Source organism: Carettochelys insculpta, chromosome 27 (genome assembly GCF_033958435.1).
Source record: "Carettochelys insculpta isolate YL-2023 chromosome 27, ASM3395843v1, whole genome shotgun sequence".
NCBI classification, from domain to species: Eukaryota; Metazoa; Chordata; order Testudines; family Carettochelyidae; genus Carettochelys; species Carettochelys insculpta.
Genome location: NC_134163.1, coordinates 16,947,055 through 16,968,740, shown reverse-complemented (window position 1 = coordinate 16,968,740; position 21,686 = coordinate 16,947,055). Strand labels below are relative to the sequence as shown.

General features: G+C 41.2%; 1 protein-coding gene across 1 annotated transcript; it reads right to left on the bottom strand.

The window, feature by feature from the left end:
* Positions 1–579: 579 nt before the first annotated feature.
* CALR3 (calreticulin 3) lies at positions 580–21,661 on the bottom strand. Its single transcript, XM_074978005.1, has 9 exons — positions 21,571–21,661; positions 19,909–20,010; positions 14,668–14,871; positions 13,747–13,841; positions 11,921–12,130; positions 10,863–10,976; positions 10,640–10,783; positions 6,614–6,706; positions 580–931 (listed from the first exon to the last, which is right to left on the bottom strand). Exons 1-9 carry the CDS (start codon positions 21,659–21,661, stop codon positions 767–769), a joined length of 1,218 nt encoding a protein of 405 aa, XP_074834106.1. The 3' UTR covers positions 580–766.
* Between the last annotated feature and the right edge of the window lie 25 nt (positions 21,662–21,686).

Here is a 21,686-nt window from a genome sequence, read left to right as displayed (position 1 = left end):
TGGTCCAGCAAATTCCCTTGCTCAGAACCAGTGAGGTTCCCAGGTTGCTGCACCAGGGAAGTCCAACATGTACAATGTTTTGTAGCGACATCCTTCCCAGATCAGGAGTGTGGTGTCTTTGAAAATAAAAAGAAACCCAAAAAACAAAAACAATTTTTGAACAAGCTCTTGTGATGAAAAGACAAGGTGAGTGAGGTAATATATTTGATACATCAACAGAAGTTGGTCCAATCAAAAATATCACCTCTCCCCCTTTGACTCTCTAATGTCCTGCGACTGACATGGTTTCAACACTGTTTGCAAATTTTATGATGAAGGAAGAACTTCACAACACAATTTGCATGCATTTTCTATTAATATTAAATACGAATATATAAAAACATGTGCAAAGATAGTAGCTACAACACTTCTCATAGCAAAGGAACATTATTGTATGCCAACAGCATTAAGACATACATAATGGCCTTTCTTTTAGAGGCAATTTACCAAATCCCAAATCAAACACAAGATATGTAATTTAATGTATTTTATGTTTTATTGAATTAAATTCCATGTTCTAATTATAGGAAATGTGTTTTCTTAATATCGTCCTGTGCTAAAAATATATTTAAATCCCATAAAAATGAATAGTTCTCACAAGCTTTTATTAGAGGAAACTTTTAAATATATTCAATTTGTTATTAAGAAAACATCTGAGCCTCTCTATAACAAATAAGAGAAAAACAAACAACTTTAGCTACTTCTTTGAAGTATTTTTAAATAAGAGCTAAAGCTCCTCCTTCACAGTTATTCTCTTTGATTTATCCTTTCCAGAGTGTTTTTGCTTTTCTACTTTCCTGTTAGTCCTTTCTCTAAAACGCTTTTCTTCTTTTGCCCTTTCCATTTTCTTTTCTTCTTCAGTCTGTTTTATATTCATTTTCTCTTCAGGGTCCTGAAACAATAATGTCCACAGTAAATGTCATTTTGAGTTCAATTCTGTCAGCCTTCTGTGTACTCAATTTGCACTGAAGTCCAAAGGAAGGAGTGTGCCAATAGAGGAATTGCAAGGGCCTTTATATTTTTAACGGGCATCTAAACTTTCTCCCTTCTTTAAAAAATCATTGTTTCCTGTAAGAGGAGTGCTTCAGTGGCCACGCAAGGGAGATTCTGGTGCCACCCAGCTGATTAGCAGAGCACCCACTACTGGCACGGTATGTTTCAATTGGTGGCGCACATTCACACATGCCTTGATGCATGTAACAACATTTATTTTGCCCATGAATGTCAAAAATAAGAGGGAACACTTGTAAGGAAGTACAGTAACTTAACATCTTTCCAGACTACATGCATCTCATTTTATCAAAAAATGGTTGAACAATTGGTTGTTTCCTTAAAATGGAGTATCTGCTACAAGAATACAGGCAGCCACATTCTGCTCCTGGCCACCATACAACCTCCAGCCACAACTGAGGCTTCAACACCCAGAAAGAAAAATATGTGGCTGGAGCTGCCCCTGGCCCATGTAGCTACAGGAAGCCCCAAGGTGCGCAGCTGGAGCTGCCCCGGCACCATGTGGCTGGAGCTTCCAGAGCCCACCAGCAGGTAAAGGAGAAGGCAAAACAGGATTCTTAAGTAAGAGGCTGTCTGGGTGAGTGTTGTGTCTGGTGCTTCTGGCCGTGGCTGTGGTGTTTTTCTGCTCTGTGGTGTGTGGTTGTTAGTTTTTTTTTTTCCTGCCGCCCCCCACACCCCAACGGAGGGTGGACTGGGACTGGCAGTTGGAATCTGTTGGCTTCTAAATAAGCTTGTTATCTAGAAGCCTCTGCTGATCGGCTGAACCTCAGTAAGGGGAGGGACTTTGAGGCAGTTCAAGGCGTTATAAAGCAGTGTCCAGGCAGGTGAGCTTGTGAACAGGGAGTTAGAGAGGAAGTTCTCCAGGTAGGAAAAGGAGAAGGCAAAACAGGATTCTTAAGTAAGAGGCTGTCTGGGATGGCAGGCATGGATAGTGACAGATCTGCTGCTGTCACCTGCTCGGGATGCGCCATGTTTGTCTTCCTCCCTGAGGAAAGAAGGGATTTCATCTGCACTAAGTGCAAGCTGGTCTCCATTTTAGAAGAAAAAATTAGAGGACTGGAGGCTCAAGTGTTGACCCTACTCTCAGTGAGGGAAGATGAAGATTTCCTTAACAGAAGGGAGCATTTAATCTTGCAAGCACGGCAGGCGGAAGAACCGGGGAAGGCGGTAAGGGATGAAGCGGAGAACTGGCAGCATGTGACTTCTAGAAGAAAAAGAAGGCCGGTACATGAGTCCCCCATTGATATAGAGATAAGTAATCGCTTTCAGGCACTCTCCACTGGTTCTGCGGTGCTGAATGCTTTGGAAGGTGCCTCACAGGAAGAAAATCGCAAGAGAACTTCTTCTACTGCAGAACAGGGGATGTGTAGTCCTAGGGGTGGGGGTACAATGACCACCACCCCCAGAAGAAGAAGGTGGGTGGTGGTGGTAGGGGACTCCCTCCTAAGAGGGACTGAACCATCCATCTGCGGACCAGACCTTCAGTCTCGTATTCAGGATGTGACTGAGAGCCTTACAAAACTGCTCAAGCCTTTGGAATACTACCCCTTCCTACTTCTGCACGTGGGAACTATTGATACAGCCAAGAATGACCTTGAGTGGGTTACTGCAGATTATGTGGCGCTGGGAAGAAGGGTCAAAGAATTTGGAGCATAAGTGGTGTTCTCGTCCATCCTGCCTGTCGAAGGGAAAGGGCTAGCTAGGGACTGACGAATTGAGGAAGTAAATGCATGGTTACACAGATAGTGTTGGAGAGAGGGCTTTGGATTCTTTGATCATGGGACGCTGTTCCGGGCACAAGGATTTTTGGGAAGAGATGGGGTACACCTAACCAAGAGAGGAAGGAGCATTTTCGCAAGTAGGCCTGCAAACTTAGTGAGGAGAGCTTTAAACTAGGTTCGCTGGGGGACAGTGACCGAAACTCTGTGGGTAGAAAGGAACTTGGAGGCCGGGAAGAAATGCAAAGAGGAATGTACAACAAAAGTGGACCCTTGGTTCAAGTAGTGAGGGTGGGGAGATCGACTGGTTATCTAAGCTGTTTGTACACCAATGCCAGAAGCCTGAGTAACAAGCAGGAGGAATTAGAAGCCCTGGCTCAGTCCAAGAACTATGACTTGATTGGAATAACAGAGACTTGGTGGGATGACTCGCATGACTGGAGCATTACCATGAAAGGGTATAAACTGTTCAGGAAGAACAGGCAAGGGAGAAAAGGAGGAGGGGTTGCACTGTATGTAAGAGAGCACTATGATTGCTTGGAACTCCAGTACATAGAGGGAGAAAAACCTGATGAGAATCTATGGGTCAAGCTTAGTGGTGTAGGCAGCACTGGAGATGTGGTGGTTGGTGTCTGCTACAGGCCACCAAATCAGGATGATGAGGTAGATGAGGCTTTTTTTAGACAACTGAGAGAAGTTTCCAGATAGCAGGCTCTTGTTATCGTGGGGGACTTCAATCACCCTGACATCTGTTGGGAGACCAATATGGTGGTACACAAGCAGTCCAGGAAATTTCTGGAGAATGTTGGGGATCACTTCTTGGTACAAGTGCTGAAGGACCCGACCAGAGGTCGTGCGCAGCTCAATCTGCTGCTTACAAACAGGGAGGAACTAATAGGGAAGGTAGAGGTGGGGGACAACCTGGGAAGCAGCGATCATGAGACGGTAGACTTCAGGATTCTGACCAAAGTAAGGAAAGAGAGCAGCAAATTACACATCTTGGACTTCAGAAAAGCATACTTTGACTCCTTCAGGAACCTGACGGGCAGAACCCGCTGGGATGCTATCGTGAAGGGAAAAGGAGTCCACGAAAACTGGCAGTATTTTAAGGAAGCCCTATTGAAGGCACAGAAAGAAACTGTCCCGATGCGCAGCAAGGGAAGTAAATATGGTACGAGACCAGACTGGCTTAATGGGGAAATCCCTGGAAAACTTAGGCACAAAAAGGGAGCTTACAAAAAGTGGAAACTGGGACAGATGTCTAGGGAGGGGTATAAACATATAGCTCAAGAATGTAGGGCAGTTATCAGGAAGGCAAAAGCGCAACTGGAATTGCAACTCGCGAGGAATGTGAAGGATAACAAGAAAAGCTTCTACAGGCATGTTAACAAGAAGAAGGTGATCAGAGAGGGTGTGGGGCCCCTACTGGATGAGAAGGTAACAGATAATGTAGGGAAAGCTGAAGTACTTAATACTTTCTTTGCCTCTGTCTTCACGGACAAAGACAGCTCCTGGACTAATGCGATAAGCGATGCAATGTGGGATGAAGGTGGACAGCCTTTGGTGGGGAAAGAACAGGTTAGAAGCTATCTAAAAAGGCTAAATGTACATAAATCGATGGGCCCGGACATAATTCATCCTAGGGTTCTGAGGGAGTTGGTGTATGTCGTTAATGAGCCCTTGGCCGTTATCTTTGAAAAGTCGTGGAGATCGGGAGAGAGCCCGGATGATTGGAAAAAGGGAAATGTAGTGCCCATCTTTAAAAAAGGGAAGAAGGATGAGCCAGGGAACTATAGGCTGGTCAGTCTCACAACAGTCCCTGGAAAAATCATGGAGGGGCTCCTCAAGGAAGTCATTTTGAGGCACTTGGAGGAGGGGAGAGTGATCAGGAATAGTCAGCATGGATTCATGAAGGGCAAGTCATGCCTGACCAATCTGATTAGTTTCTACAATGAGATAACTGGCTCTGTGGATAGGGGAAAATCAATGGATGTGATTTATCTGGACTTTAGCAAAGCTTTTGATACAGTCTCCCACAATATTCTTGTTGGCAAGTTAAAGGAACGTGGATTGGATAAATGGACGGTAAGATGGATAGAAAGCTGGCTAGAAGGCCAGGCCCAGAGGGTAGTGATCAACGGCTCGATGTCAGGATGGCGGTCGGTTTCTAGTGGAGTGCCCCAAGGTTCAGTTCTGGATCCTATTCTGTTCAACATATTTATCAATGACCTGGATGAGGGATTGGATTGCACCCTCAGCAAGTTTGCAGATGACACTAAGCTAGGGGGAGAGGTAGATATGCTGGAGGGTAGGGACAGGGTCCAGAGTGACTTAGACAAATTGGAAGACTGGGCTGCAAGAAATCTGATGAGGTTCAATAAGGGCAAGTGCAGAGTCCTGCACTTGGGCCGGAAGAATCCCAGGCATTGTTACAGGCTGGGGTCCAACTGACTCGGTAGTAGTTTTGCAGAAAAGGAGCTGGGAGTTGTAGTGGACGAGAAGCTGGACATGAGTCAACAGTGTGCCGTTGTAGCCAAGAAAGCTAATGGCATATTAGGTTGCATCAAGAGGAGCGTTGCCAGTAGATCCAGAGAAGTGATTATTCCTCTTTATACGGCTTTGGTGAGGCCACATCTGGAGTACTGTGTCCATTTCTGGGCCCCCAGTTATAGGAAGGATGTGGATACACTGGAAAGGGTTCAGCGGAGGGCAACCAAAATAATTAGGGGGCTGGAGCATATGACTTATGAAGAAAGGTTGAGGGAATTGGGACTGTTTAGTCTGCAGAAGAGAAGACTGAGGAGGGACTTGATAACAGCCTTCAACTTACTCAATGGAGGCTGCAAAGAGACTGGAGAGAGGCTGTTCACAGTGGTGATGTATGGCAGAACACAGAACAATGGTCTCAAGTTGTGGTTGGAAAGGTCCAGGTTGAACATTAGGAAAAACTTTTTCACTAGGAGGGTGGTGAAGCATTGGAATGGTCTACCCAGGGAAGTAGTGGAGTCTCCATCCCTGAAGGTGTTTAAGTCTCACCTTGACAAAGCCCTGGCGGGGCTGATGTGATGGGTTTGGTCCTGCTTAGGGCAGGGGGGGCTGGACTCGATGGCTTTTTTAGGGCTCTTCCAGCTCTATTATTCTATGATTCACCGTGCAGCTGCAGGAACCACCGCTGACACGCTTCTCCCACCAGGTGTTGGGGGGGCGTATGTGAGTGCCCTCCGCCAGGTACTTATCCCACCTCCGGTGGGAGGAGCACTTGGCAGCTCTGGCAGCGGTGGCTCCAGTGGTTAGTAAGTCCTTTACAATTTTTTTTTTGTGATGGGGTGATAATTTAGGATTTTAGGAACCTCGATTAGGCACACTTCAGGAACAACAGGGGTCTGGCGGATGTCCACTGTTCCCGAAGTCCTCTTAATCGGGTTCCATAAAATCATTTACTTCTTATTGTACTTACTCCGTCATAGACTACATACCTGTCACTATTCCGGAACAAATACCAAAATAGGTTTTTTAGGGTTTTAAGTAGTCTCTTGACCCTGGACTGCTCCAAGGAGTGAAGAGGTTCCTAGCAACTACCTATTGGAAATACTTTATTGCTGAAGTGCTGTCTTGAATATCTGCAGCACTGTGTGCTCTGTGGCCCTGTCCCTATCATACTCACTTCATCCAGGCTTTCAATGAACACCTCACAAATACCTTTATGACTGTCTCCCACCATATCTGCAGCACTAGAATCATTGCCTTGACCAGATATAGAGATTTTAGGAATCTTTTGCATTATTCTAGCCCTTTTGACTTTCAAATAGGAGCCAGAATGGAAAAAGGAAGAACTTACTCATTACCTTTGTTTCACCCCAGGTTTCATCTCCAAAGTCTTCTGCAAATTCTTCATTATCTGTGATCAAGAAGTTATCAAAAATTGTTCCAGCTCTCACCTGCAATGGAAAACAGAAATCACATTTTATTTCATTTATGTTCCCATTTAGTAGTATTGATTTTTCTCTTAATTGGCTGTGAATTAACCAGGATGCTATTAATGATTTTTTTCCCCTCTACTGGAGGCCCCATGTATCCCAGAGAGTGGCTGCAGAATTTGCTGAGAAGCTCATACTTTTAGCAGAACTATACCCCTGAATCCAAGGCCTTGCCTTATTTTAACAAACTTTGTTGATACAAACAGCAATTCCATTACTTGACCATGCTGTCTTAAGTCATGTTGAAGCATAGTTAATACAGTAGACAGATTGTATTATGTGCATAGAAGAGGTCCTCCTTGTTCCTGACTTGTCGTTTTGTCTTTGGCTCTTAATCTTTTTATACGGATGTCTTAATTTTCAAATGTGCATTGTATAGAAAGCATCAACAGCTTCTGTTGTATTTAGTGGGAACTGGGGTTGCTTAACACCTCTGAAAATCAGAGAAATCATTTATATATCTCATTTTGTTTTCCTTCTGGCTACGTCCACACTACAGCAATGTTTCAAAAGAAGTTATTCTGGAAGATCTCTTCAGAAAAAACGTCTTTTGAGAGAGCGTGTCTATACTCAAAAAAGTGAATCAAAAGATCAATCCATTTTTTTCGATAGAGAGCAAACACACAGCCTCCACTCTTTCGAAAGAATGGGCCAGGGATCAAAAAATCCAGTGCCATGAGGACTTTTTCAAAAAAAGGGCCCGTTGAGTATCTACACGTGCTTTCTTTTTCTTTTTTTTTTTTTAAAAAGAAGCTTTTGAAAGGAGGTACTCTTCCTGGTCCAGGAGTGGAAGACAGCTTCTGGAAGAACAGCCATGTTCTTTCAATTTCAGATGAAAAGAGTGCATTTTGTGTGTGGCTGCACCACAAGTTCTTTAGAAAAAGGGTTGGATTTTCCAAAATAACTTGCTAGTGTAGACATTGCCTGTTTGTTTATCCTCAGGAGTAAAGGGACTTCGAAGTTGTCCCGGCACTTCCAAGTACCGGCAGGTGAGCCACAGCAAGATGCATGCCAGTACTTTGAAGTTTAAAACTTTGACGTTGCCGTGTGGGTGGGGCGGGAATTTCCTTAATGAAGTTCTGGTTATGCACTGCAGCACTTCATTAGTAAACTCTCCACACCCTAATTAACATCCTTCCTTCGAAGGAAGGTGGTAGTGTAGACGAGCCCTTGTGTAATGTTTACTTTGTTAAAAATTTACATATCACATAAATAAAAAATTGGGCAGGTAAGTGCAATTAATTCACAAGATTAATTAAAAAAAAGTAGTCTTGGGGTAGCTGTGTTAGTCTGCAGATCCACAAAAAAAAGCAGGCCTGTAGTACCTTAAAGACTAACAATTTTATTTACTAGGCAATGAGCTTTCTTTTTTAAGAAGTCTTTCTTTAAAAAAAATCTGATAAAGTGGGTCTTACCCATGAAAGCTCATAGTCTAATACGTAGAATTTTTAGTCTTTAAATGTGCTATAGGATTGCTTGGTTTTATGGTTAAAAATAAAGTAATCATGATTAATCGTAATGTTAAATAGACTAGCACCTGAAATTTATTAAATGTTTGTAGATTTTTTCTACATTTTCAATATTAATTTAAATAACAAAGCAGAATATATAGTGTACAGTACTCACTCAATATTTTTACATTTATATGTACTAAAATGATGAACAAAAGAAATAGTATTTTTCAATCCAACTCGTGCAAATATTGAAATGCAATCTTACTGTGAAAGTGTAACTATATAGCAAACTATATAACAAAGTGTAACTAGTAACAAATATAGACTTTTGTTTGTTATACAATGTCATTCCATAAGACATGCGTTTGTTTTTTATTTGTGGTGTCACCAAAAAGTTCCCATGGCACATTTGTTGCCAGCATTGCACGGAGTTCACTTCCAAATATGCTGAACATTCATATGTTCCTTCATGCTTTAGCCATGAACCCCCTCCTGCACACTCTCAGACCATGCACCCTAATCCTCTGCACCAGCCCATAGCTTTGTGTGTGATGCAGCTCTCAAAATATTTGTGGCAAAGTCAAAAACAATTAAAAAAACCCCTCTTGTTTGAAAGGTTGCTGACATCTGTCCTACACATTCTTTGTCTGTAGTGGTAATACTGACAATTATGATCTTGAGGAATTGCAAGAGCCTGAAGTTCCTTCTGAATCAAAGAAAGATTGAATTATGATCAGTACGGTTTTAGTGTTAAGTGCACTTATAATGAGCTGGGGGTACACTAGGCACTACATGACAGCAGTTTTCAAATACCTCAAGGAGGGAGAAAAATTGTTCTCCTTGGCCTCTGAGGGTAGTACAAGGAGCAATGGGCTTAAACTGCAGCAAGGGAGGTTTAGATTAGATATTAGGAAAAACTTCCTGTCAGGGTGGCTAAACATTGGAATGAGGGAGGTTGTGGAATCTTCATTGCTGGAGATATTTAAGAGCAGGTTAGACAGACACCTCTGTAGATGGCGTTTGATCCTGCCAAGAGGGCAGGAAACTGAACTCAATGACCTCTTGAGGTCCCTTCCAATTCTAGTGTTTTATGATTCTATAGCGATAGCGTCACAAGATATTTACTATCTGCTGTATAAAAAACTTTACCTGTATGTACCTAAGTGCTGCAAGAAAACAACCATTCTGCAGTGTGGTATTGCTACTGGCTTGGTGAGCTCAAGTGTACTATTTTATACGTGATTCATTTTATTATATTCTAATTCTTTGAAAACTGGTATTCTGTGGGTAATGTCCAACACTCAGTTAGCCAGAACATTAAATAAACCACCATCCCTGGTTCCCCTAATATGTCAGATAACAGAGCTTTTCCTATACATAAATACCTGGCAGGCTAACCACAGCATCAAGGAGGTCCATGTTGGGGGAGCTGCTGGGGATCCATTGGCCTCTGCAAGGGGCTTGTGGTCCATTCACCGGGTCTGTGCACCTCAGCAGTGTGTGTAGGGAAGGGGTGTTTGGTAGGGGCCCTTTAAGGGAGCAGCTGGCCATGACTCACAGAAGTGCTTGGAGGCCTTGAGACCCCCATCTGCAGCATTTTCTGCCCCATTCTTTTGAAAGAGTAGCTGGGACCATCTATGTGGCCACTCTCTTTCAAAAGAGCAGATCAATCCTTTGATCTGCTTTTTGTGTGTGGATGTGATCTTTCGAAAGGCAATCCTCCAGAGGATAGCTTCCAGAAGATCTTCTTTTGGAAGAGCACTGTAGTGTAGATGTAGCCAGTGACACCAACACCTTCAGGGCTTTTTGCTCTTGCTATGGGGTGGAGTGGTTAAGATTTTCTGCCCATTGGGAGATACGTGCCAGGGCTCAAGATTTCATCAGGAACAGAGCAGAAGCCCCAGGTCATGGCAGGTGCCTACTGCAGGGCTGAAGCCCCAAAGTGCCCACTCCCCACAGGTCTGGACCCCTAGACAAGGAGTGGGCAAAATCAGGCCTGGGGGCCAGATCTAGCCCACCAAGCATTTCTGTCCCAGCTGATTAGCAGAGGACGCATCCTTAATAGCCAACAGCATGTTTTCGACTGTGCCACTCCCAACCTCGTTCTGCAGCCAGCTGCTCCTAGGATTCTCCTGCTAGCTGTGCAGAGGGGAGAGTGCTGACGTCAGGATGTTCCCCTGCCCGTTCGCCATCTCTATGGAGCAGGGATTGCAAGGGGGACGGACGGACACACACACACACACACACCCTCTCTCTCCCATCTGAAGCATGCATGTTAAGTGTGCATGAGCAGGATAGGGGGCAGAAAACCAAGCAGGACAAATTTCCCTGAAAGAGACAGAGGGTGGCTTGTCTCAGAAACTTAACCAGGATTGAGGACGTAAGGACTCAAACAATGCCAGGTAAATTTACTAATCTATAATAATTAGAATCTACTGACCTGCCAAAGTTCTAGTCCAATTATGCTAATATTCTCATAGCTATAGATACTGAAGTCTGGTGAGTAGTTTGGGTTTTCAATCTGTGGACAGGGCCAAACACCTTTATAATTTGGGTTATCAATCTTCCTTGGTTTCCATTCACCCTGTAACAAACCACATAGTCTGAATACCATTACCAAAAGTCAGCCTGAACAAGTGATACATAAATAGAATTATTTATACTCTGTATAATGGATTCTTGATCAGAGGATATTGCCATTCTCCATTCGTTGTACTATCCCAGTCTTGAGGTTTCTTGGTACTAGTGTCCATAATGTATTCAGGTTCATCCCAATCCTTTAAAAATAACCGAAAGATAATGGAAGTATAATGAGCTGGGCTTTATATACATTGATTTATACTATGAGGCAAGTTACCACATTCTTTCCTCAACCGGTTCATTTGTGAAAGATTATTTTTTAATCTTATAAATAGAGTAAACAGATGATCTCCTTTTTGGGAAGAGGAAACTCTTTGACATACTGAACAATTTGGTAGATCTCAAGGAGCTCTTCATGTATTCTGGACAAAAAGAGAAAACTGGAAAATGAATATTAAATTTACATTTAGAATCTTGATTTATCAAAACTTGGTGGTCTAGTGTAGTGTTAGGCACAGTTAAATCAGAGTACTGGGTTCAGGACAGGGTTCTTGTCCTGGACATTTGTGTACTGCACTTCCAGATGATGGATTTGCTGGAAGGGTCTTCTGATTAAATCCTAATCTTATTACACATTTACTTAATCTGAAACTAATAGAAAGATCATAGTTTTGGTCTGTAATTAACATGGTAGGGCAGCTCACTGTAGGTCTACTCCAAAACACATTAAAGACAGACAATTTGAGCATTTAAGCAACCATCATTACCTTTCCATTTTTAAAATTACATGACAAGAAAATTTCAGTTACTAACAGTATTTATATAAAATGAGGAATGGATGGGGATATTTTTGTTAGTTTTGGTACTAGGCCCTCTTTGGTACAGCAGTGTGAAGCAGGGGAGCTTCATATTGCCCAGTATCGGTTTCCTGAAATGGACTTGTAGCTGCTATGCACAGAGAATGCTCTGGTGGAGAGAAGTTTCTTCAGGTTCAATTTCACTGTGTACTTGAAGTAGCTCTACCTGATAATATGAACAGTAGTAACAAATCTGAGTTAAATTCTAGTAATCAGATGCTTCTGACAGGTATGTACATCCTCAAAAATACACAACAGAGGAATATGAAGGAAAAAGAAATCACCTCGGGCTTGACATCATTTGGATCATCAATCTGAGGTACATCAACCCAATCTGTGGGTTTTTCTGCTGAAGGATGATTTATTTTCTTTGGTGGCAAGAAATCCCAATCATCTTCTAAGTTGCCTGATTCAACTCTTTCATTATCAATTTTCACTTCGTAAGTCTGATCTGGTCTTAAAATCAGTGTGTATAAATGAGTGAATCCATCAACCTATCAATTTTAAAGAAAGGAAGTTAAACTTTTTTTGCTGCCCAAGAATTTTTATATTGGCTCAAACAGAAGAGATATTTACACAAAAAGCAATGTACTTTGGCAGTAATTTTGTTTGCTTCCCCTGCTATTTTTTGAATAACAGCTTTCTCCCTTTATAGCTATTTTTCCCTGCTTAGACCTGCAGCAAAGACATAACACTTTGTGAATGGCATCTTAAATCTTGCCTTTAAAATGATTTGCCATAAAATTTGGCATTAGGATTCTTTGCTGGATTATGCAAGCTCAAAAATATATCTGCATCATTTGAAAAAACAGCAAGAGGAAAGTAACAGTCTACATTTTAAATGTAAAATAGACATGTAGACAGGGTTCCTTTGAAAGGAAACCCTGATTTTGAAAGCACCCCTCTTCTCAAGTCTTTTTTGGGTAGAAGGGTGCTTTTGAAATCGGGTTTTCCTTTGAAAGAAACTACATCAACACTGCTATTTTACATTTCGAAAGCAGCATTTCTAAATCTCCGGGTGGCTGCCATTATGCAAATGAGGCTCTGAATATTCATATCATTAGCATTTTCAAACTGTTGAATTTACATATCCCTTCCAAAAGGGAGGGGTAGTGTAGATGTGGCCATAATCATGAAAGGGTATATCAGACAAACAAAAACCCCTCTCCAACCCAAAAATACCTTCCTAATTTATCTCACAGACAAAAACTGAGATGCATTAAGGATGAAAGTAGATCAGTAACTTATGGGTGAAAACCATTACAGGGATGTTGTAATTACACTAAAACATTACAAATCCAGGAAAAATTGTGGTTAAGGTCAAACTTAGAAACGCAAACACATTTATTTGTCCTTGGAGTACAAAGTTTCACTTCACTTAAAAACTACAGCGGGTCCCACAAAGTTAAGATACATGCTTCAGCACATAATGGAGCTTGGGCTGAAGGATGTCATTTAGCTTCACAGGGGTACCTGTGGCATTACACTGCTTGCCAAACCCTAAAGCCAGCCCTGTATTTGTAATTTCACCTCCCCCCCACAACCTGTCCCATGAACTCCCCTTGGGGATGACATCCTCAGGTTGAGAAACAATCATCTGGAAAGATGAGTTAATGTACCCCCTGTAAGACCTCTGCATACCCCCAGGGGTGCTACATAAGTGATGTAAGTGACCTAAGCTCAGAGGCAGATATGTTATATTTAGCTCAGTGGTCTGAGCACTGGTCTTGTAAACCCAGGGTTGTGAATTCAATCCTTGAGGAGGCCATTTAGGGGTCTGGGACAACAAGATTAAAACAAATCTGTCTGGGAGGGTGCTTGGTCCAGCCAAGAGGGGACAGGACTAAATGATAACCTCTCAAGGTCCCTTCCAGCTCTATGAGATATGTGTATCTCTATTTTTCAAACAAATGAATCCCTGCTTTGAAAGCAAAATAGTATTCAAGCTTAATTCTTGAGTTGCAACTAGTGCCTCGATAATGTTTTAGTATGACAAATTATTAAACTTTTTAGTGAGTGTCTATTTAAAGTTATCTAAATGAAGCTCTTAGGTGAATTTTAACATAACTAATTTCAATGATCTTTAAAAACCTTATATTCCAGCATTTACCTTGCATCTGATTTGTTTCTTGATTGGATGAGGTTTATTCTTATAATTTAAAATAACATGGACTTTCTTTGTTTCAGATCCACAAATATCTGGCCCTACAAAAAATTCATAGTCTTAATTTTTCTACACAGTTTATACTTTTAAACAAAATAGTAAATTCCATTTTAACATCAGGCATTTTTTAAGTGGTGGCAGCCTCCAGAACCATAAGTGGGGTCAGAGGTGGCAGCACTTGGAGTTGCAAGTGGCTCCTTAAAGAAATGCATACGGCTCTGGAGCTGCAGGTTACCGACCCCTGGTTTAGGTGGTGGTTGGTAGCATTAAATGATCTTTTGTTAATCCACAAGCCTCATGATTTTGAGCAACCACCTGACTTCATGGGGGAGAGGGGCAGGGCTGAGCCCCATCTTGCATGCCAATGAATATTGGCTCACGTGCCACTCTTGGCACCCATGCCAGGGGTTGCTGACCCCTAGTTGAGATCACCCTGAAGGCATTTCTCTAAAGCGCGTGCAACCTCTTTCAGCTTGGTATCATCTGCAGACTTTTATAAGTGTACTTTCTATGCCACTTACCGAAATTGTTGAAGACGACATGGAACAGAAAAATTCCCAAAAATCATGTGACAGACATAATTCTATAAACATCTATGTGCCACACTGGTTATTCAACTGAGAAGTCTTTGAACCAAAGGTTACTTTACAAGTGCAATTCCCAGTGACTTGGAAGTTACATGTGAATGTCTGAGGGTAAATTTTGGACCATCACTGAGATTATCAAAAGCCTTACACAGAAATAAATGTTTTATAAATAAACAAAATTGTAAAATGTACTTTGACAATTCATGCTTAAACATATTTGAACCACAGAGACGCTGAATTGCTGACAATATTTTAGCAATGCATGTGCACCTAAACTCACCAAACATAATGTAATACTGTGAATCTCCACTCATGTTTTTCTGATCCAAGTGTGAGGAAAAGATCTTAATATATCCACCACCACAATCTATCTTCTGCTCATGTTTTACGGTGTACTGGATGACCAGCGATCGTCCTTTATTGTTAAATGGTTTAAATTGTGATGAAATGGCATAAAATTTAGAATTTTCTGTAGTTTGTAGACCTACAAAAACATTATTATTTCCATATCGTAACTATACTCATATTTAGTATTCATCTGCTCTTGATAAAATCATAAAATTTTAATTACATTATAATAAAAATCCAGGATCCATCTGTAAAGAGAAAAATTAATATTCGTTCAAAACTGATCAACTGGAGGGTTGTAAAATTTGCTTTGTGAACTCATGGATTCAGCTCTCTTCATTTGAATCCAAAGTAGAGGATAAATACTCCTGTCATTTACACTTATAAATTCAAAACAAAAAAGCAGTCATGTAGCACTTTAAAGACTAACAGAATAATTTATTAGCTGATGAGCTTTCATGGGACAGATCCACCATGAAAGCTCATCATCTAATAAATTATTTTGTTAGTCTTTAAAGTGCTACATGACTGCTTATTGTTTTGATAGAATACGGACTAACATGGCTCTCTCTCCATCGCTGTTTTAAATTCAGTGTAACTCTGTGACACTAAACTTGCTCTGGCTTTATTACATAAGCATACTGAAAATTAGAGTTTAGCCTTATGATTTTCCTCACCGAACTACTGCTAGATGAATTAAAGTCAGACAGTTTTAAACACTGACAAAATATAATGTGAAAGAATGACTTAAGACACAGTTTTAAACTAAATCTTAATACATGATAAAATCTGTATAAAGAAGAAACATCAACACATTTAATGTGTATAATCAGTGATTCATAAACATGGGTATCATCTATTAACGTTGGAGTGGGGTCAGCAGAGAGGGGTTAAGGGTGATCAGGGGATATAGTGTACTCGAACTTTCAGAAAGCCTTTGACAAGATCCTTCACCAAAAGTTTTTAAGCAAACTAAGTAGTCATGAGCTAAGGAGGTTTGGTTCTCTCATAGCTCAGTAATTGGTTAAAATAAAAGGAGGGCAGGAAAGAGAGCCTGTTTCACAGTGAAATGAGGTTAGTAGCAATGTTCCCCAAGAACCCATACTGGGATTCGTGTTGTTCAATGTATTCATAAATGATCTGAGGAAATAGGCAAAGAGTGAGACTGCAAAATTTGCAGAGGAAACAAAATTGTTCAAGAGAGTTAGGTCCAGACCTGACTGAAGAATCACACAGAACACTCACAAAACTGAGTAACTGGGTCATAAAAATGGCAGATAAAATTCAATGTTGAAAAAGGCCAAGTAATGCACATGGGGAAAAAGAATCCTAACAATAAATGCAAATAATTATAATTGTACTGTATATCTCTAAATTAGCTGTGACTACTTAAGAAAGAGAGATCATGGAGTGATTGTTAGTGAACAATCCCTATCTGCTCAATGCACAGCAGCAAAAAACAAAACAACCCTAATAGGATGTTAGAAACCTTTAGAGAAAAGAAAGATATATTATTTGTTATTATTGTTATTTACCCCTTCACATAACACAAGAACCATGGGTCACTGTATTAAATTAACAGGCGGCAAGTTTAAAACAAACGTAAGGAAGTACTGCTTCACACAACACACAACCTGTGGAACTTATTATCAGTAGATATTGTGAAAGCCAAAATTATAACTGGATTCAAAAAGAATTCTATGTATTTATGAAAGATAGGTTCATTAATGGCAATTTGCCGAAATGGTCAGGGATATAATCCCATACTTGCATATTCTTAAACCTGCAACTGCCGGAAGCGTAGCCTGGATGACCAGGAATGGGCTATTCAGTAAAATGTCCTGTTCATTCCCTCTGAAGCATCTGGAATTGGCCACTGACAGAAAACAGGATACTGAGATAGGTGGACCATTGTTCTGAATCCTTATGGCCACTCTGTCTATGGTACCTATCTTAGATGTTTCTGTCATTTCAGCATGGAAGCACTTTATGGATTTCACATAGGACTTACAATGCCGGATATGAACCTCTTCCATTTTATTTATAAGCTCTCTAAATGAGCTGAGAATGTACATGGGTTTATACTAACAATTACTTTCATTTGATATCACCAGAGGACATACAAACCCTAGTCATAGAGTAGGGCCCATTATACTAGGTGCTGTACAAATACAGGGCAAACAAGATGGTCCATGTCCCCAAAAAGCTTACAATATAAATACAAGAGGAGATACAGATGGATTCAAATAGGGAAATATGAGGAAACAAGGAGACAATACCGATCAGTACGATAGGCAGTGGTAGCAGCACACCAACAAGCTACCTATTACCAAGTTATTTTGTATGCATCACAGCAAAGGAGAGTTTTTAGGGGAGTTTTTAAAGTGGATAATGAGATGGCTATGCAGATGTTTATACAAGTACCTCCCAAGTGAGGGAGAGCATGGGAAAAAAGACAAAAACACTTATTTAAAAATTTAACAAGAATGTGTTGGAAGCTGGAATCATTAGCCAATCAGTACTGAGTGTCAACAGCTTGACAGTAAATGAGATGATCTGTGGAGCCAATACAGAATTTGTAGGGCCTGCATAAAAGAATTAAATGAAAACAAGCAACTTATATTTGATGTGACTGAGATGAGGAGCCAGCGGAGGGAAGTGAAGAGATACATGACACGGTCAAAACAATGGGGTAGTAACATTCTCTTGATTGCATCTTTCTGAATGAATACAAGCAGGGCAAGAATGCATTTGTTAATAAAGTTGTAGTAATCAAGATGAGAGTTTAGATGAGTTTTAACTGTGTGGCTGTATCTTAGTTATATTTTGCAGGAAAAAAAAAATCAGTGAGATGTAAGTTAGATGTGAGAACCTACATAGAGATCGATCCCGAAGATGACATTGAGGTTAGGGGCCTGTGCGAGCTACGGGCAGGATGCTGTCACAGTTCACAAGTAATCAAGAAAGGAGGTAAAAACAACAGCCTGGGTGAAAGATTAGGAACTTTGCTATAGCCATATTGAGCTTAAAAGTTGAAATTTTAGTTTGGACAGAAGGAGATAAAGATGAAGCAGAAAGGTAAATCAGTAAGTTACCAGATATAGACGAATGTATGTTTGCAGATAAGATTACTTAAAGGTATGATGACGATGAGTCATTGCCAAGTATGAGCTTGTAATGGTGGAGAGTGCTGATCCCCAGGGTGATGCTGCCTGGAGTCATATATTCATTTAGGGCCATCAGTGGCAGAATGGTCAACATCAAGATTCTGGACAAAGTTTAATCCAAGAAGTCCTCAACAGCAAAGCAGACAGAGGATAACTGCACAATGGAGGTGAAACTGTTGCATACTATGTATCAGAGAAGTAGCCATGATAGTCTGTAGCTTTGAGGACAACAAGAAGTCTTGTGGTACTTTATAGACTAACAGATACTTTGGAGCATAAGCCTGTCGTGGGCAAAGACCCACTTCATCAGATGCATGAGTGGGGGGTGGTTTCAGAGAGGTATTTAAAGAGTGGGGTCCCAATAAGAGAGAGGGCCAGAGCTGACAAGGTCTATTCAGCAAGGTGGAAATGGCCCAGTATCAACAGTACTTAGCAAAAGGGGAAAAAACAAGTCAGATCAGACAGGGGGATGTGAGCCTTTGTCAGAGTCTATTGGGGAGATATTAGCACCCAGAGCAGAGAAACTGCCTTTGTAAGCTGCGAGCCACTCCCAGTCTCTGTTTAATCCATGATTAATGGAGTCAAATTTGCAACTAAATTGCAGCTCAGAGATTTCTCTCTACCTTTGATTTTTGAAATTTTTTTGTTTCAGGACTGTTACCCTTAAATCTGCCACTGAGTGTCCAGGGAGATTGACGTGTTCCCCCACAGGCTTCTGTACATTACCGTTCCTGATGTCAAACTCTTAAGTCATTAACAGAATGGCCCACTCCATTAAAATGTAGACTAACTGGTTTGTGGATCAGGAGTGTTTTGATGTCTGTTTTGTGCCCACTAACTCTGTCTGAGAGAGTATGAAGTCTGTCCAATATACAAAGCATCTGGGCATTGTTGGCACATGATGGCATATATGATGTTAGTTGAGGAACATGAGAATGTGCCCGTGATTCTGTGACTAACCTGGTTAGGTCCAGTAATGGTATCTCCAAAATAAATATGCAGACGAAGCTGGCAGTGGGCTTTGTTGCAAGGAAAAGTCCCAGGACTGATGTTCCTGCAGTACAGACTGTGGCTGTTGGTAAGAATCCTCATACCGTTGGGAGGTTGTCCATAGGAGAGAACAGGCCTGTCACCTAGGGCCTTCCACAAACCAGTTAGTCTACATTTTAATGGAGTGGGTCATTCTGTTAATGGCTTAAGAGTTTGTGTCTTATTGAAGAAGAATTTTCACACTGCTTTGGAAAGAGAGACTGCTAAACTCTCTTTTATATTCAAATTCGACACATTAACAGGTGGTTTGAACTGGGATGCAAATTTTCTGGGACACTCTAGGGGCTCTTTTGCGTACTTGGCTTAATCTAATTCTTGATTCCCCCCCCACCCACATGCTCTCTGATTTGCTCGCCTTGATAATTTTTTTTCTGATTTGTCAACCTTGATTACTATTTTTGGTTCTCTATGCCTTAAATATAGAGTCTGTTCTGGTATGGCTATGGTCTGAAGAAGTAGGTCTGTCCCACGAAAGCTCACCTAATAAAAGTTATTTTGTTAGTCTTTAAAGTGCTACTTTACTGTTTTTTTGTTTTGATAGTATATAGACTAGCACGGCTTTCTCTCTGTTTTTACTTGTGTGTCCCTTTAGTAATACCGGTATGAAAAAACACACAGGCAGAAATTAGAGGAATATGGCAACTATGTGTGTGTGTAGTGGTAAACAAAATGTCTTGTGGGCCACATATAGTACCCCAAAGGGCTTCATGCAGCCTACAGGCTGCAGATTGCCCACCACTGATACAGACAGAGAAGTGAAGAGATAAAGAGCGGAAAGCTGAAGAACTGAATGAGGAGGCTCATCTGAAGGATACAACTAAGAAAGAAATTAGAGAGGTAGGAAAAGAACAAGACGACAGTCATGGAAGCCAAGGGAGGACAAGATTTCAAGAACAGCATATAAATTATTAACAATGCATGCAGTCCTATTAACATTTTAAGTGAAATGCACAAACCTTTATCTCTGACTGCATTTCCATAAAACTTTCCAGCTGTTAATCTAAATTTTCCATAATCAGATTTATATTGAGAATTTATCCATCTATCTTTCCATTTAGCTGTTAAACAATGTTAGATATTATTATGATGTCAGTAGAAACATTTGGGCACTCAATATTAAAGTTAAACAGACAAGATCTTTTTTCAAATTTTAGAAGTATTTTGAAGCATATTCTTATATACTAGAATACCTCAGAAGCTTATAAATTAAATTTATTCCCTTACTTGTTATTATCTTTTTCCATTATAGAGGTAATGGAGAGCAGCACACTACTTAAATTGAATATTTTTTCCAAGGGAAAAAGAGAAAAACTACTCATAAAGAACTGAATAAAATTTTGACAGAAAAAAAAAGTGAGGTAAATGACTTCAGCAACTTCTCAAAAGGCCAGAGATGACAGATCTGGTCTCCCAGTGAAGTGGATCACAACCGTATGCTGCAGACCACCATGAGATAGATTAATCTCAGGAGGCTGCTTAATAGGGTAGTATGGGATAAATAGCCACAGCCAGTACAGATATCCCGTGCAATGACCCCCTCAGTAAGAATGTCCTGAGTTACCTACCTATACAGCATCTCTCAAAGCATCCCACATTTCTCCCACAGCCCTAGTGTTGGCACGGGAAACGTTATTATATTCTGATCTCATAGAGACATTGTTTTGTAAATGAATGCTTATTGATGTTCTCATAAGGTTCAATATTGAATTTAGCATTGTTAGTGAATCCTCCTTAATTTTCAGTATTGTTTTGTTAATGAGATCCTGTTCATGTTCTATATGACCAAATAACTCTACCTTCCTGTAATTTACTTTTTGTTAATAATCTATTGGTACTTGACCTCCTGCTCAATAGGGAATTACCAGAGCGGAATGGCATAAGACCAGTAAGAATTCATTTTGAGCTGGGGGAGTGGATAAGGGAATTATGAGAAACTCTCCCCTGGTTTGTTGGGAGGGGGTGAACAAAGGAGAAGAGAGGTATAAGTATTGCACACTGCTTGTTGCAAGGTGTGCAGGCTTTGAGGAGAGATCCCCCTGCACCTTACTTGGCATGCCAAATAAAGATTCTTCTTCCACTCTCGGTGTGTTATTGGGCCAGCGTTGCATACCGGGCACGAACTGCCACTGTGCCACCTTAAGAAGGAGGCAACACTAGGAATCACCTTTTTCTAAAGCCATCTCCCAATCCCAGGCTTTCCATTGCAAGCAGGAACTGCACCCTACTCTTAAAGCTTTAGATATTCTCCACCCACAGACACAAATGTTCCCTCTACTCTTTCCCCATCCGGATGCAGAATAAACGTTATGTGCACTGAGACCTGTGCAAACATGCACCACCAGAAGAAACGCTTACTACTGGCTGTGGGCATACTTCCGGCTGACTAGCAGAATTTGAAAGTCTCCTGGAAGGCCGACCAAGAGCTCATTTTACAGGGATTACTACCGGACACCCCCTTAATCTTTCTCACGCCGTCTTCCAGAAGGACTCAGATCCACGCTGAAGTGGGAACTTTTCCAGATCCTGTGCAGCTCCCGTTTTGTCTCCCTAGGCCCTTGAACAATCTCCGCTCCTTAGAGACTTCCCTCCATACTCTCTCCTTGCCCGCTCCTAGTCACCTCCATCCACAAACTGCTCCCGGAAATACACGGTGGCACGAGCGGCGCTGAGCGCAGCCCAGAGGAGCAGGACAACGACTAGAGACCCCATTTTTAGGCCGAAACCGCGAGGTTCC